Source organism: Aulonocara stuartgranti (genome assembly GCF_965226115.1).
Source record: "Aulonocara stuartgranti genome assembly, chromosome: 13".
In the NCBI taxonomy this organism is placed as follows: domain Eukaryota; kingdom Metazoa; phylum Chordata; class Actinopteri; order Cichliformes; family Cichlidae; genus Aulonocara; species Aulonocara stuartgranti.
In genome coordinates this window covers 30,054,513-30,067,840 of record NC_138949.1, presented here as the reverse complement: position 1 = coordinate 30,067,840, position 13,328 = coordinate 30,054,513, and the positions used below count along the sequence as shown (strand labels likewise).

Sequence of the window (13,328 nt, the reverse complement as noted above, 5' to 3'; positions counted from 1 at the left end):
CTTACTGATATAATCTGCTGTAATAATAATGAACATATTTATAATATAATATATACATGTGCAGCTTTGGTGTTACAAAAATACCTTAAATGATAACTTCTCTAAAGAAAACCCTGCTTTGAATAATACCTGGGAGTTAGTCTTTCTGCTAGTTGCATACAGTGGGGCAAAAAAGTATTTAGTCAGCCACCGATTGTGCAAGTTCCCCCACTTAAAATGATGACAGAGGTCAGTAATTTGCACCAGAGGTACACTTCAACTGTGAGAGACAGAATGTGAAAAAAAAATCCATGAATTCACATGGTAGGATTTGTAAAGAATTTATTCGTAAATTAGGGTGGAAAATAAGTATTTGGTCACCTCAAACAAGGAAAATCTCTGGCTCTCACAGACCTGTAACGTCTTCTGTAAGAAGCTTTTCTGTCCCCCACTCGTTACCTGTATGAATGGCACCTGTTTGAACTCATCATCTGTATAAAAGACACCTGTCCACAGCCTCAAACAGTCAGACTCCAAACTCCGCCATGGCCAAGACCAAAGAGCTTTCGAAGGACACCAGGAAAAGTATTGTAGACCTGCACCAGACTGGGAAGAGTGAATCTACAATAGGCAAGCAGCTTGGTGTGAAAAAATCAACTGTGGGAGCAATCATCAGAAAATGGAAGACATACAAGACCACTGATAATCTCCCTCGATCTGGGGCTCCACGCAAGATCTCATCCCGTGGGGTCAAAATGATCATGAGAACGGTGAGCAAAGATCCCAGAACCACACGGGGGGACCTGGTGAATGACCTGCAGAGAGCTGGGACCAAAGTAACAAAGGTCACCATCAGTAACACACTACAACGGCAGGGAATCAAATCCCGCAGTGCCAGACGTGTTCCGCTGCTGAAGCCAGTGCATGTCCAGGCCCGTCTGAAGTTTGCCAGAGAGCACATGGATGATACAGCAGAGGATTGGGAGAATGTCATGTGGTCAGATGAAACCAAAGTAGAACTTTTTGGTATAAACTCAACTCGTCTTGTTTGGAGGAAGAAGAATACTGAGTTGCATCCCAAGAACACCATACCTACTGTGAAGCATGGGGGTGGAAACATCATGCTATGGGGCTGTTTTTCTGCCAAGGGGACAGGACGACTGATCCGTGTTAAGGACAGAATGAATGGGGCCATGTATCGTGAGATTTTGAGCCAAAACCTCCTTCCATCAGTGAGAACTTTGAAGATGAAACGAGGCTGGGTCTTCCAACATGACAATGATCCAAAACACACCGCCCGGGCAACAAAGGAGTGGCTCTGTAAGAAGCATTTGAAAGTCCTGGAGTGGCCTAGCCAGTCTCCAGACCTCAACCCCATAGAAAATCTGTGGCGGGAGTTGAAAGTCCGTGTTGCTCGGCGACAGCCCCAAAACATCACTGCTCTCGAGAAGATCTGCATGGAGGAATGGGCCAAAATACCAGCTACTGTGTGTGCAAACCTGGTAAAGACCTATAGTAAACGTTTGACCTCTGTTATTGCCAACAAAGGTTATGTTACAAAGTATTGAGTTGTATTTTTGTTATTGACCAAATACTTATTTTCCACCCTGATTTACGAATAAATTCTTTACAAATCCTACCATGTGGATTCATGGATTTTGTTTTTCACATTCTGTCTCTCACAGTTGAAGTGTACCTCTGGTGCAAATTACTGACCTCTGTCATCATTTTAGGTGGGGGAACTTGCACAATCGGTGACTGACTAAATACTTTTTTGCCCCACTGTACAAGAATTGTATGCAACTAGCAGAAACACAGCCACTTTGTTAGGTACACCATGCTGCAAGGTTATACTTATTTTCTTTGATGTCATAGATTCAACACGATGATGGAAACATTCCTCAGATTTTGTTCCATTTTGATATGGCATCACACAGTTGCTGATTTGTGGGCTGCAGTCATGATGCATGTCCACTTTTATTTATATGGCATCGCACTGCAACAGTCACCTCAAGACCAAAGGTTTTGAATCGGATTGAAATGTGCTCACCATGGATGCTATTAGAGTACAGTGAGCGCATTGTTATGATCAAGAAACCAGATTGAGATGATCTGAACTTTGACATGGGGTGTTATCCTGCTGAAGGTGGGTACAGTGTAGTCATAAAGAGATATGGTTAGCAACAATACTCAGGCTGTTGCCCAAAGTGTGTCAAGAAAATATCCTCCACCCCACTACAACACCACAACTAGGCTGAGCTGTTCACACAAGGCAGGATGGATTCATTCTTTCACATTTATGAAATATTCTGATCATCCAAATTTTGTAGGAGAAATTGAAACTCATGAAACCAGACGGACGATCTGATTTCCTCGTGTCAGCATTGTTCCCACATCATCATAATTAATGTTGTTCCAGGTTCAACATTGCAAGTGACCAATCACCTTCTTGTGACGTCATTCCTTTGCGACTTCAAAATACCCGCCTTCGATTATTTCGAAATACAAGTGAAGAAGCGAAAAACCGCCGCCTGTCCGCCGAATTTGAAGTCAATTCGCCTGTCCGCCGAATTTGAAGTCAATTTAGGATACTTTCCTTTAATAAATGGTAAGCATTATACATATGTTCCTCACTTGGCTTGCTGTTTGTTTGCTAGCGATAGGCTACTTGACGACAGCATTAGCTAACCAGTGTTCTCTAGACCAGCGTTCCCCAACTTTTTGGGTGTTTCGTGGCCCGGGGGTTGGGTCAGGCAAAATTGCAGTAGCTTCCCTGATCATTTTACAAACATAAGTGAAGAGAATCTGGACTAAAAGGCCTAGACTTATGGTTGTGTGCTGAATCTATGAATCAAACTATCACCTGGAAACATAATTAACTGGTCCATAGCTGTGAAACTGGACATGAGTTCTTGATTCTATGGAGATTAACAGTAATCCAGAAATTTACAAATTTGTCCTGGTACATCGCGTAAATGTTGTCCCAGGGACATCGCGTAAATGTTGTCCCAGGGACATCGCGTAAATGTTGTCCCTGGGACATCGCGTAAATGTTGTCCCTGGGACATCGCGTAAATGTTGTCCCTGGGACATCGCGTAAATGTTGTCCCTGGGACATCGCGTAAATGTTGTCCCTGGGACATCGCGTAAATGTTGTCCCTGGGACATCGCGTAAATGTTGTCCCTGGGACATCGCGTAAATGTTGTCCCTGGGACATCGCGTAAATGTTGTCCCTGGGACATCGCGTAGATGTTGTCCCTGGGACATCGCGTAGATGTTGTCCCTGGGACATCATGTTAAAGTTGCCAGAGACATACCATATGAAAGTTTAGCTTCTTTTAGCCCCTGTTTGTTTTATATTATTTTATATATATATATTTTTTTAATATTATATTTAATATTTACATTGTATTGCAAAAAACCCCAAAACAAGTTAAAATGAATTAATGAATATTGACTAATTAAACCTTCGCTATTTTTCCACCAGAAATGGACGACATAATTAGAAGAAGTGTTCTGAATGACGAAAAAAAAAGAACTGGAAAAGACACACAACTTTGTGTGCATGTGTCACAATGCCAGGAGGACCCATTCAGTGTTGTGTTAGAAAAATTGAACTCATTAACCCTTCATGGACATTATAAATGTTTAAATGTTGCCTCAGGTAAAGACAGGAAAAGAGACTATTACAAATTCAACTGCATCAGAGCTGGGGAAAAAAGTCGAAACAGCTACAGAGCAGTGGGCTGTAAGGCCTATGTTTCATTTAAAGTACTCAAATGTTGGAAAGACCACACAGTCATCGTGCAGCGTACATATGATAAGCATGATGGGCATGATCCTTCGGACCCAAAAGACGCACATTTCAACAATATTTCCAGTGATTTGAGGAGGAAGATTGAGGAACTGCTTTCCCTTGGAACTAAGCCAGCCATCATACTAACCGAATGTCATAAATGGGCCAAAGAACATGGACACAGAGATCTTCACAACAGAGAGCATTTTGTCACACCACGTGACATTGACAGTGTTAGAACCTGCATGATGAGGAAGAAGCACTTTAACTGTGGAGACAGTCAATGTGTACATACCTTACTTAATGGAAAACATCAAGAACATGTTCTCTTCTATCAACCATACACATCTGACCAAGAACTAATGATTGTTTTGCAGACACCTGTAATGAAATCAAACATGGAGAACTATGCAAAACAGTTAGTATTTGTTGACACCACGCACTGCGTTAACCAGTATTCATTTCCCTTATTCACACTTGTTGTAAGAGATGATCATGGGCATGGAGTCCCTGTGGCCTATGCTATTGTCAGCAACGAAAGTCAGAAAACCCTGGAAACTGTTCTTGGAATAGTTTGTGAGCATTTCCCAACTTCCCCGAGGTAAATAATACATTGACAGCTATTAATTTTGAAATAATTCCTTTTCAAAAAAGTTATAACATGCCAGAATCTAATGCTATAGCTGCAGCATGGGCTGCAAAAAACTTTCCTTTCCAGTTGTTAAAGTTATTCCTATAGGCTGTATGCAGTATTTTATATATCTACTTGTGAGTTGAAATGTTTAATTTGGCATTGAAGTGGTGCTTTGAGATAGCAAAAACATTTTCATACTGTTCAATCTCATTTAGTGTTTTCTTTTTTTCTGTAGAGCATTTATGGTTGACAAAGACTTTGTGGAAATAAATGCTTTGCAGAAGGTTTTTCCAGAGTCAGCTATCCTTCTATGCTGGTACCATGTCTTGCAGGTAAACCACATTGTTTTCTTTTCACGTTGTCTAAGATGCACCTGAAACACATTTTTACAACAGGGTCCTGTTGTTATGATTTGCCTCATTGTGATATTCACCTACTCAGGTTAATGAATATAAAGGGATAAAATGTTGAGTGACTATGTCCATCCATTTAAGACCACAGTGCACTCATCTTCTGGTGGCTGCTTCCCAAAGCTCTTTTTGACATTTAAAAATATGTTTGCCTGGTTGATTTCTGTAATGCACAGGTCCTCTTGTCCAGTGAGTGACAAAGTTATTTTTGGACGTCAGCTTTCTTTTATGCTTTTTGTACAGCTGCTCCTCTGTCTCTCTCTCCAGATTAACTTTTTTTCTCTTACATTCACAGGCTGTTAATCGATGGCTTTCAAAATCAGAGTCCGGGGTCCATGGGCTTTCTAACACCCAAAAGAGAAATGAAATCATTTCTTTCTTTTGTAAGCTGAAAGCTTGCACATCTGTAAGTGTAATTTGTCTATTTCACATTTTGATTTCTTGATTACACTAAGAGCATAATAACTTTCAGTTGCTAAAAAAAGTTACAGAGAGATACAAAATAGATTTTTGAAACAATTTCTAAAACTGGCTTCTTATCTTGCTTATCAAAACAAGTACTTAAGCTGTGCAGAACATCATTGTGTCACCCACTGTGCAGTAGAACTTGTGAGTGGGATTCTTTCACAGACAGATGCTGAAACCAAATATGCTTATAGGTTTAGTGTTCCTTCTTAGCCATTGTAAGAGAAGAAATAATTGCTTCTTAATACAAAAACACGACATATTATTAATAACTTAAAATTCTTAATGTTATTCAATAAAAGGAAAAGGGCTTCAATACATAATATTAAAGATTTCAATAGGTCTGTTAAATGGATTGAAATATATTCTGTTGCATCCAATTCTCTTAGGAGGACGACTTTAAAGCCACATCAGCAGAGTTCTGCCAGACATTTAAGCAATACCCTTTGGTGTGCCAGTATTTTCAGAAGCACTGGGAAGGCATTGGCCACATGTGGTGTGACTACGGCCGTCGCTTCAGTCACGCTCGTTCTGAAACAAACAATGTGATTGAAAGGTATGATTTATTATTTTGACCTCATTCAATTGTATTGCTGAAAAAAAGATATTATGCTTTAATCCAAGAGGCTAAACTGAGTAGGTTCGTCATGTCATTGCCAGAACAGGTTTTAGGCAAATCCTTTAAATTCTAGCAGCGTTTTTTATGTTATCACAACAAAAAACAGAGTAGGTGGATTTGCCTAAATCAGCTAAACCGGCACAGACCATTCCTTTATAAAAGACGTGTGCAATAGGTATTCCAATTTTTTAAAAAATAATACAGTCTTGATTAAAACTTTAAATTCCTTCAATTACAGTTACTAATCATTTCAAATAACTGTTTTTCAGATTTTTCCACCGCCTGAAATACCAGTTTTTATCTGGCTACAAGAATAGGCGTCTGGATGATCTGATTGAAGTGCTCCTAGGGAAGGCCGACGACTACTTCTCAGTCATAAAAACCCTGCAAGATGTGGGCTGCATGAAAAACAGGTTTGCTGACACCTTGTCTCAAGTTTCAGACTCTGCTTCAAGACTGATGGAAAGTGGTTGGGCTCTTAAAATTACAGTCAAGAACAGCCATGGAGTTAATGCATATCAAGTCCCATCTGAGTCAAGAGAAGACATGGTGTATGATGTCTGCCCTGTTGAGTCCTACTGCAACTGTACATATGGCTTACGAGGACTTCTTTGCAAGCATCTAGTGTTACTTGCAAAATTAGCAGAGGCTGACAATGACATCTATCCAAACATGGAAACAGACCTTGGCAAGAATTGCAGTGAAAGAAAGGCATTACTTTGTACACTGTGAGGACTTGAAAGTGATAAAAATGCCAAGTTTGTTTGGAAATCTGTGTTTTTTTTGCATCGGCTGAAACACTTCAGTGCACTTGTTGTACGTTCTCTCACTATAACACATGTGCTTGCCTGAAGGTGGCTTGTAGCCATTTTAAACAAATGAAAAACTCTCTGAAAAGTCCTCTATCAACTTTGAATGACACTCCTGTAGTTGAAAGCACAGACAAAAAATGCACAGAAGATGCGGTTGGAAAACTAAATGCTGTTTTAGACACAGTTAAACAGTGGGCATTCATTCCAGAGGGCATTACTGCAATGATAGATGAACTGCATACAAATGTCTTAAAAACAAAACAAGTAGGCAAAAGTATATGCCAGTACGAAATAAAGATGACAGATAATGCACGCAAAATTAGGCCATTGTATTCTAGCAAGAAATGTTCGGCCAGCATCGACATTCCAACAGTCTGTGAAAATGAATGTGAACAGTCGATAACCACTGAAAGAGAGACATCCTCTGGAGAAAATGAAAACCTTTTGGACTACAAAACAAAAAAGAGAAGAGTTAAAGCTAAGTATATGCACAAGTAGACTTTTGTGTGACATTTCAAAGGGACTGCATCCATTACTTCTGTTTATTGAAACCTAAAGCTGAATAGCTGTCTTAACTTTCTGCCAAGGAACAGATGAAAAGAAATTGTTTGGTCTCTCAAGCAGTTGTTATTTATGTGTGTTATTCATTACTTTGGCTTGGTTGCTGTTTTTGATACAAATTCATCTGTGCCCATTGTAATATTTTCATATGTTACTATTTTTATATTGCTATGCATTATAAATAAAGGATTACTTATTACTATTAAAGGTCTGCATTTGTAATTGTTGGTATTATTTATAAAATATGCGCTCTTAAGTTTTTTGCTCCATAAAACGATACCTGTCACTTTTTGGACATAGAGTATCAGCTGTTGAGAATCCTGGCTCATACAAAATAGAAGTAAAAGGTTTCAACATCCAGCCTTTTTATGATTAAATACAAAGTGTAATAACAGAGTTATTGGGGTGTGATTTTGTTAATAGTTAGTCTTAAGTATAAATTTAATAGTAATGAGTAAGAAAATATAGCCAGAATAATGGAATGAGACTAACACCTGACCTCACACTGAGATTTGGTATGAAGTGGCATGTTTGTGCTAATGCTGACATTGGGGCTCAGAGTTCCTCTGTGTGTATATATTTGTGAACGTTAACTTGGCTAATGTCCAAGGGTTTGACTGCTTTCCTGTTGGATTGTATCACAAAGAACAGGGATAAGAGCACCAGTGGCCGTGCACACCCTCATCTCTCTCCTTCACCCGATCATTAGTGTTGGAAATCGGCATTAGCTCAGAGTAGATTAGACTTCAGTATAGTGCAAGTGATTTGATTTTATGATTATTTGATTCAGGTTTTTCTGTGTTCAAGCTCAATTACTTTAATAAAATATGTTGAATTCAAACAAATAAATAAACAAATAAACTGTGGACATTACCCTTTTAAACCTTTCTGAAACAAGACAGGTAAAAACCAGTGTATGAAAGTTTACATAGGTATAAATAGCTCTAACACTTTACTCCAGCCTGGCGTCCACACATGTGGACATCACATTTTGGGTTATTTAGACCAAAATACTAAATCTTGATCAACAAGTGCCTGATATACAGTTATGAGGACATTATACTGCAACTGTTCTATCAAAATTTCAAATTAATGTCCTCATATGTGGCTCTCATTTTTCTCAGAAACAAAAATTAAGTAAAAAAAACAAAACCTGGTAATTCTTTCTTTTTACATTCATCGGGTTCCAATCGGCCCAAATATCAAAGAGAAATTAAAAATGCATGCCATGGAAGATTTCGGGTCTTAGGGGGTTAAAATGACCAGACCCCTCCGGCCTGTTTTCCAGGCCACTAAATTAAACCCAGTCAATTACCAATTGAACAGAATAAAAACCTACGAGGTCCACTAATAGTCCAAAAGTCCAAATCTTTAATAGAAAAGACAGGCAGAACTCAAACAAACAATAATCCAAACGAGGAGCATATATACACACTGGAAAGTAAATAATTATAAGTTATTAAATCAGACTAATTAAATACAGTAAAACTAATAAGGGAAGACGAACACACGGGAAATAAAAATAACAGTGTAAACATACCAAAACTCAAAATAAAACAGGAAAGCTACTACAAACCGAGTGTGACACAATTACATTCATATTGAAACATATGTGATAATTTTCTTTCTTTGTAGCATTTTTAAGATATGTGTTAGAACAGTCATTATGCTGTTTGGATTAGGAACCAATCATTTTTGCCAAATAGTTAACACAAACTTAGAACAACAATGAACAATTTTCAAGATTCTGATTTACAGAACAAACAAAAGTCACAAAAGGTTTCATTATTTAAGAGACAAGATCAAGTTTTTCACACAGGAATGAAATGACAGAATCCAGTGCAGCGGGGCCAAAGGTGTGTGTCAGCAAACTGAAGGTTGAGGAATCAGTCAGCTCATGTTTAAGATTGTGTTGGATTTTGAGAAGAGTCTGTCTGTTATTAGAAAGTAAGATTAACAATGTTACACCAATAACCCAAATATGGGGAAATGACAAATAATACCAAAAAAGATACAACTTTCATATTGTTTTACTAACTTACTTTGTCATATCAGCACTTGAATGGTCGATGCCTTTACAGACCATGTCTGTTGTGACATCGCAGGCCAATCTTCCGGCAAACCCGAGGGCTAGCTCCCCAGCCTCCTCTTCACTCAGAACACTAAACACTGTTACTTTAGTTTTGGCCTTCTTAGGCCTGTCAAGAATCATTGCGGGCAGTTTGGCTTTACGGCCCTAAAAAAGAAAAAGTGCAAACACCAAAAGAGCAGAGAGAGACACACACACGCGCACAAAGTTAAATGCTTTTGTTTACATGGTGTAATTGTGTATATGTTGCAGCAAATGCACAATTTCCAGCCACATTGTCACTTCATTGATACGAGTAACCCGGATTTATTTCAGGTGACATCAAAATCACGAAATGTATATCTACCCCAATCAAACCTCTGAAAACATGAACTGACATGTTCTCTGCGTTGATTCTGCGCTTGATCTCGTCTTCTGTTATTGTGTAGGTTTTCTTTTTTGAGCTTGGTACAGATAAGCGACCATGCACTCTGTAAACTGTACTAGTTCCTTCTGAATCAGTTTGGAATTCTGTATCTGCATCGATCCTGTCAACATCATCAGCAGCAGCATTATCTGTACTCAGACTTGTGCCGTATACTTCTGCTTCTTTTTCGTTGTCTTCAGTCTGTGTACCTTCATCTCTTTCAGTCTGTGTACCTTCATCTCTGACTGTCAGTCTTCCTATCTCACTGTTACTTGTCGATTTGCTGCAGATGTTCTCTCCCTTAGGAACTTTTCCTTTGTCATTCGCTGCCTGATGCTTTCCCTGATGACATTCTTCACTGGCTACTTCTATTGCTCCTCCTGTATAGCCACCCACTATGCTGCACAACTCCTTTCCCTCTGCTGTGCTGCACTGTGCTGTTACATAAAGAAGAATGATATAAACAGCACTATATCAATTTAATTGTGAAGAGAAATCCCCACAATACGACACAGTTATGTCTAAAATAGTTTTGTGTAAAAACTGGATCTTGAAACGTCCACTTTAATTACACAGCCCTGGTGTGCAAAGGCAAAATTACGAAAAAAAATTTCACTTTAAACATTTTTGGACATTGTTTAGTTATATTGTGACTTACTCTCACAGAAGATACAGATGCCACAAACAGACTTTGAACAACGCATGTGCTTGTATGCACCACATTTCTGGCACTGCACCTGTGAATTAAAAAAAAAAAAAAAGAAGAAGAAATAAACAAACAAAAAACAAATGAACAAAGTCCATTAAATAAACAATCTATATGGCTAAGGACATGTCATAGTGTACCCGGTCTTTGGCTGCAATCACACACCAGCACTGACTGCACTTCCTAGTTCGATCTGCAAAATATAATTTGTTTAAGTACAAGTTACATTTTCCAATGTTAGAGAAAAAGAAGGCAGCTAATTTTATCTTTACCTATTGAGGAAAATAAGTAGTGGCAAAGTCGGGACCTGAGCTTTGTGATTTCAGTGTTGTACTCCTCCACTTGTGTTTTACCGTCAATGAGAGATTGGGCAAACTAATAATTGACGAAGAAGAAAAAAAAAAAAGAACAAAAAGAATTAGATTAACAAAGAAATGTTTGTTTGTTTTTAACCCCCCCCCCCCGAGAAAAAAAAAAAAAACAGAGCAACCAAAGCAAAGCATTACTGCTGAAATGGTTCAATCTACAAAAAAAATTGAGATTTTACCATCCTGCCTCTAAGGCTTTAAAAACTGAATAGGCAAAAATGTAAACATTACTTATATAGGTTAAAGCTATAGTTTTCAGTACCATTATGACATGCACTCCACATGAGTTCCCATCCTGTTGATGTGGGTGGCTCACATGTGACAAGGTCCACTCTCCAGCGCAGCCTCTTGCTGAAGCAAATGAGCTGAGAGATCGCAGTTATTACAAATAAAAAGCATATAGAGAAATCAATAACCACGTTCGGTAATGATTTCAATTAAATTAAATATGTTATGTTAAATATGTTAATTAATTACCTCCAGTTTTTCAACACCGCACTTTTTCTGACCTCCGACTCGCCAAATGAATTCATATAGACTATGGTCCTCTTGGGTATGTCACAAAACTGTTTTGTAAAAAGATGGATATGGTAGGCTTGGGCCTTGAGCTTTCCTAATGAGGGACACTGAAAAGTATCATGCACTAGAGAGAGTGCAAAATCTGTGCAACTTACAAACAAGGTCCAGTGGCTGCCGTTTTCCAGACAGGCTCCAATCAATTTCTCATACATCTGAAAGATGTTTTTCTGGAAATAAAAATAATGTGACAAGTATGTTTTTCTGTCAAGAATGACACTGCAAAACTGCAAAAGCTTGTCAGGTGAGACTTGTAATTAATTCTGCAGATACACAAACATATAGAAAGTGTCATTTTTGGTTTACATTAATTAATTTCTATAGTGTGTACAAAACAAATCAAGACCACAGACTCAACACGCACCACTCAATTTTTGGTGTTCTTTATCAGTTGGCCAAGACAGAAATGTTTTAATCTGTGTGCATTGCTTTTGAACAAGTCTTTACACAGAAAAGGTTTCAGAAAGGTATTTTTCAGGTTCTTCTGACAAGGCTTCAATTTTGGAAAATGCTGTTTGTTTATAGTGGCAACTTATAAACCCTTTGTGATAAGAACATAGTTACCACAGTCCAAGTCATACCTTCAAAAAGTATGCACTTTGTGCTCTTGTGGACCCATCCAAAATTTTTCCAGTGATTTGGCTTGGTATTGGATAAATGTGAGGGAAATTCTATAAAAATAACATAAATACACCTATGTTTTCAAATACATTACAAAAAACGTAAACATGCTATGTCATTATGATCAAACAAGCTTTTCAACATACCTCACACTGCAAATAGATTAGGCCATCTATTACCTTATAAAACAAATAAATAAATACATATAAATAAAAACAGAACTAAGGAATACGATTCATTAAGTAAATTGTACAATAAAGTGTATTTAAAGCAGAATTTAACATTAGTTTTATGACAACATAAAAGGATTTTTATGTCAAGAGGTACCTCATCTGAAATGTTAGTCTGGTCAAACAGGGATTTCAAACTTGAAATACCAATAGAGTTTGGTCCAGCTACTCCCACAAGGTAATCTGTGAGAAAGCATATGCTGTAGTCAACAGATATCATTTTCTTTTTGCATGCTGCAACCATCATCCATTTCAGTCTTCTAGGAGCTTTGTCTGGTTGTAGTTCTTTTTTCTCCTCCTCATCTATTAATTAAATTGTTTTCTGACCTTCCTAACTGTTTCCGACCTGTCTTCCCAATGTGATGTTTAAGCAATATATGTATGGTCAGAAGGGGGTGAAATTTTCATTGCAGTTGTACGTGTAACATTGCATGTGATAATAAAAGGCTTGATTGGTTGATTATTCAACATGAGTTGACATTTACCTGACATTGTGAAGGAGTCACAGTTTCTGTAAGGGTGTAAGAACATAACATGTGGATTTGTTACACTTCTTTTTCACAAGTTAATAACAATCAATAATTTTCATTCCATTATTTACAAGCTATCACACGATGTCCCAGGGACAACATCTACACGATGTCCCAGGGACAACATTTACACGATGTCCCAGGGACAACATCTACACGATGTCCCAGGGCAAATTCTACATGATGTCCCAGGGACAACATTTACACAATGTCCCAGGGACAACATTTACGCGATGTCCCTGGGACAACATTTACGCGATGTACCAGGACAAATTTGTAAATTTCTGGATTACTGTTAATCTCCATAGAATCAAGAACTCATGTCCAGTTTCACAGCTATGGACCAGTTAATTATGTTTCCAGGTGATAGTTTGATTCATAGATTCAGCACACAACCATAAGTCTAGGCCTTTTAGTCCAGATTCTCTTCACTTATGTTTGTAAAATGATCAGGGAAGCTACTGCAATTTTGCCTGACCCAACCCCCGGGCCACGAAACACCCAAAAAGTTGGGGAACGCTGGTC

The 13,328-nt window shown here is 38.3% G+C and overlaps 2 protein-coding genes across 5 annotated transcripts; one reads left to right on the top strand and one right to left on the bottom strand.

Annotated features, from left to right (window-relative positions):
- The first annotated feature begins 2,458 nt into the window (after positions 1-2,458).
- Positions 2,459-7,484, top strand: LOC309720500 (uncharacterized protein). The gene is made up of 6 exons (XM_082557502.1): positions 2,459-2,587; positions 3,468-4,377; positions 4,646-4,742; positions 5,116-5,226; positions 5,675-5,841; positions 6,174-7,484. Exons 2-6 carry the CDS (start codon positions 3,470-3,472, stop codon positions 6,634-6,636), a joined length of 1,746 nt encoding a protein of 581 aa, XP_082413628.1. The 5' UTR covers positions 2,459-2,587; positions 3,468-3,469; the 3' UTR covers positions 6,637-7,484.
- Positions 7,485-8,625: 1,141 nt separating this feature from the next.
- Positions 8,626-12,784, bottom strand: LOC309720501 (uncharacterized protein). Of its 4 annotated transcripts, none has more exons than XM_082557504.1 (12): positions 12,759-12,784; positions 12,371-12,456; positions 12,190-12,222; positions 12,004-12,093; positions 11,324-11,592; positions 11,109-11,211; positions 10,751-10,853; positions 10,619-10,671; positions 10,431-10,509; positions 9,713-10,209; positions 9,320-9,513; positions 8,626-9,211 (listed from the first exon to the last, which is right to left on the bottom strand). In XM_082557504.1, the coding sequence occupies exons 1-12, from the start codon at positions 12,763-12,765 to the stop codon at positions 9,067-9,069; spliced, it is 1,659 nt and encodes a 552-aa protein (XP_082413630.1). In that variant the 5' UTR covers positions 12,766-12,784; the 3' UTR covers positions 8,626-9,066. The 4 variants fall into 4 exon arrangements, with proteins under 4 accessions (XP_082413630.1, XP_082413631.1, XP_082413629.1 ...); XM_082557505.1 differs by lacking the exon at positions 12,759-12,784 and having other exon boundaries at positions 11,324-11,412; positions 11,521-11,592; positions 12,371-12,616; XM_082557503.1 differs by lacking the exon at positions 12,759-12,784 and having other exon boundaries at positions 12,371-12,616.
- Positions 12,785-13,328: the final 544 nt, after the last annotated feature.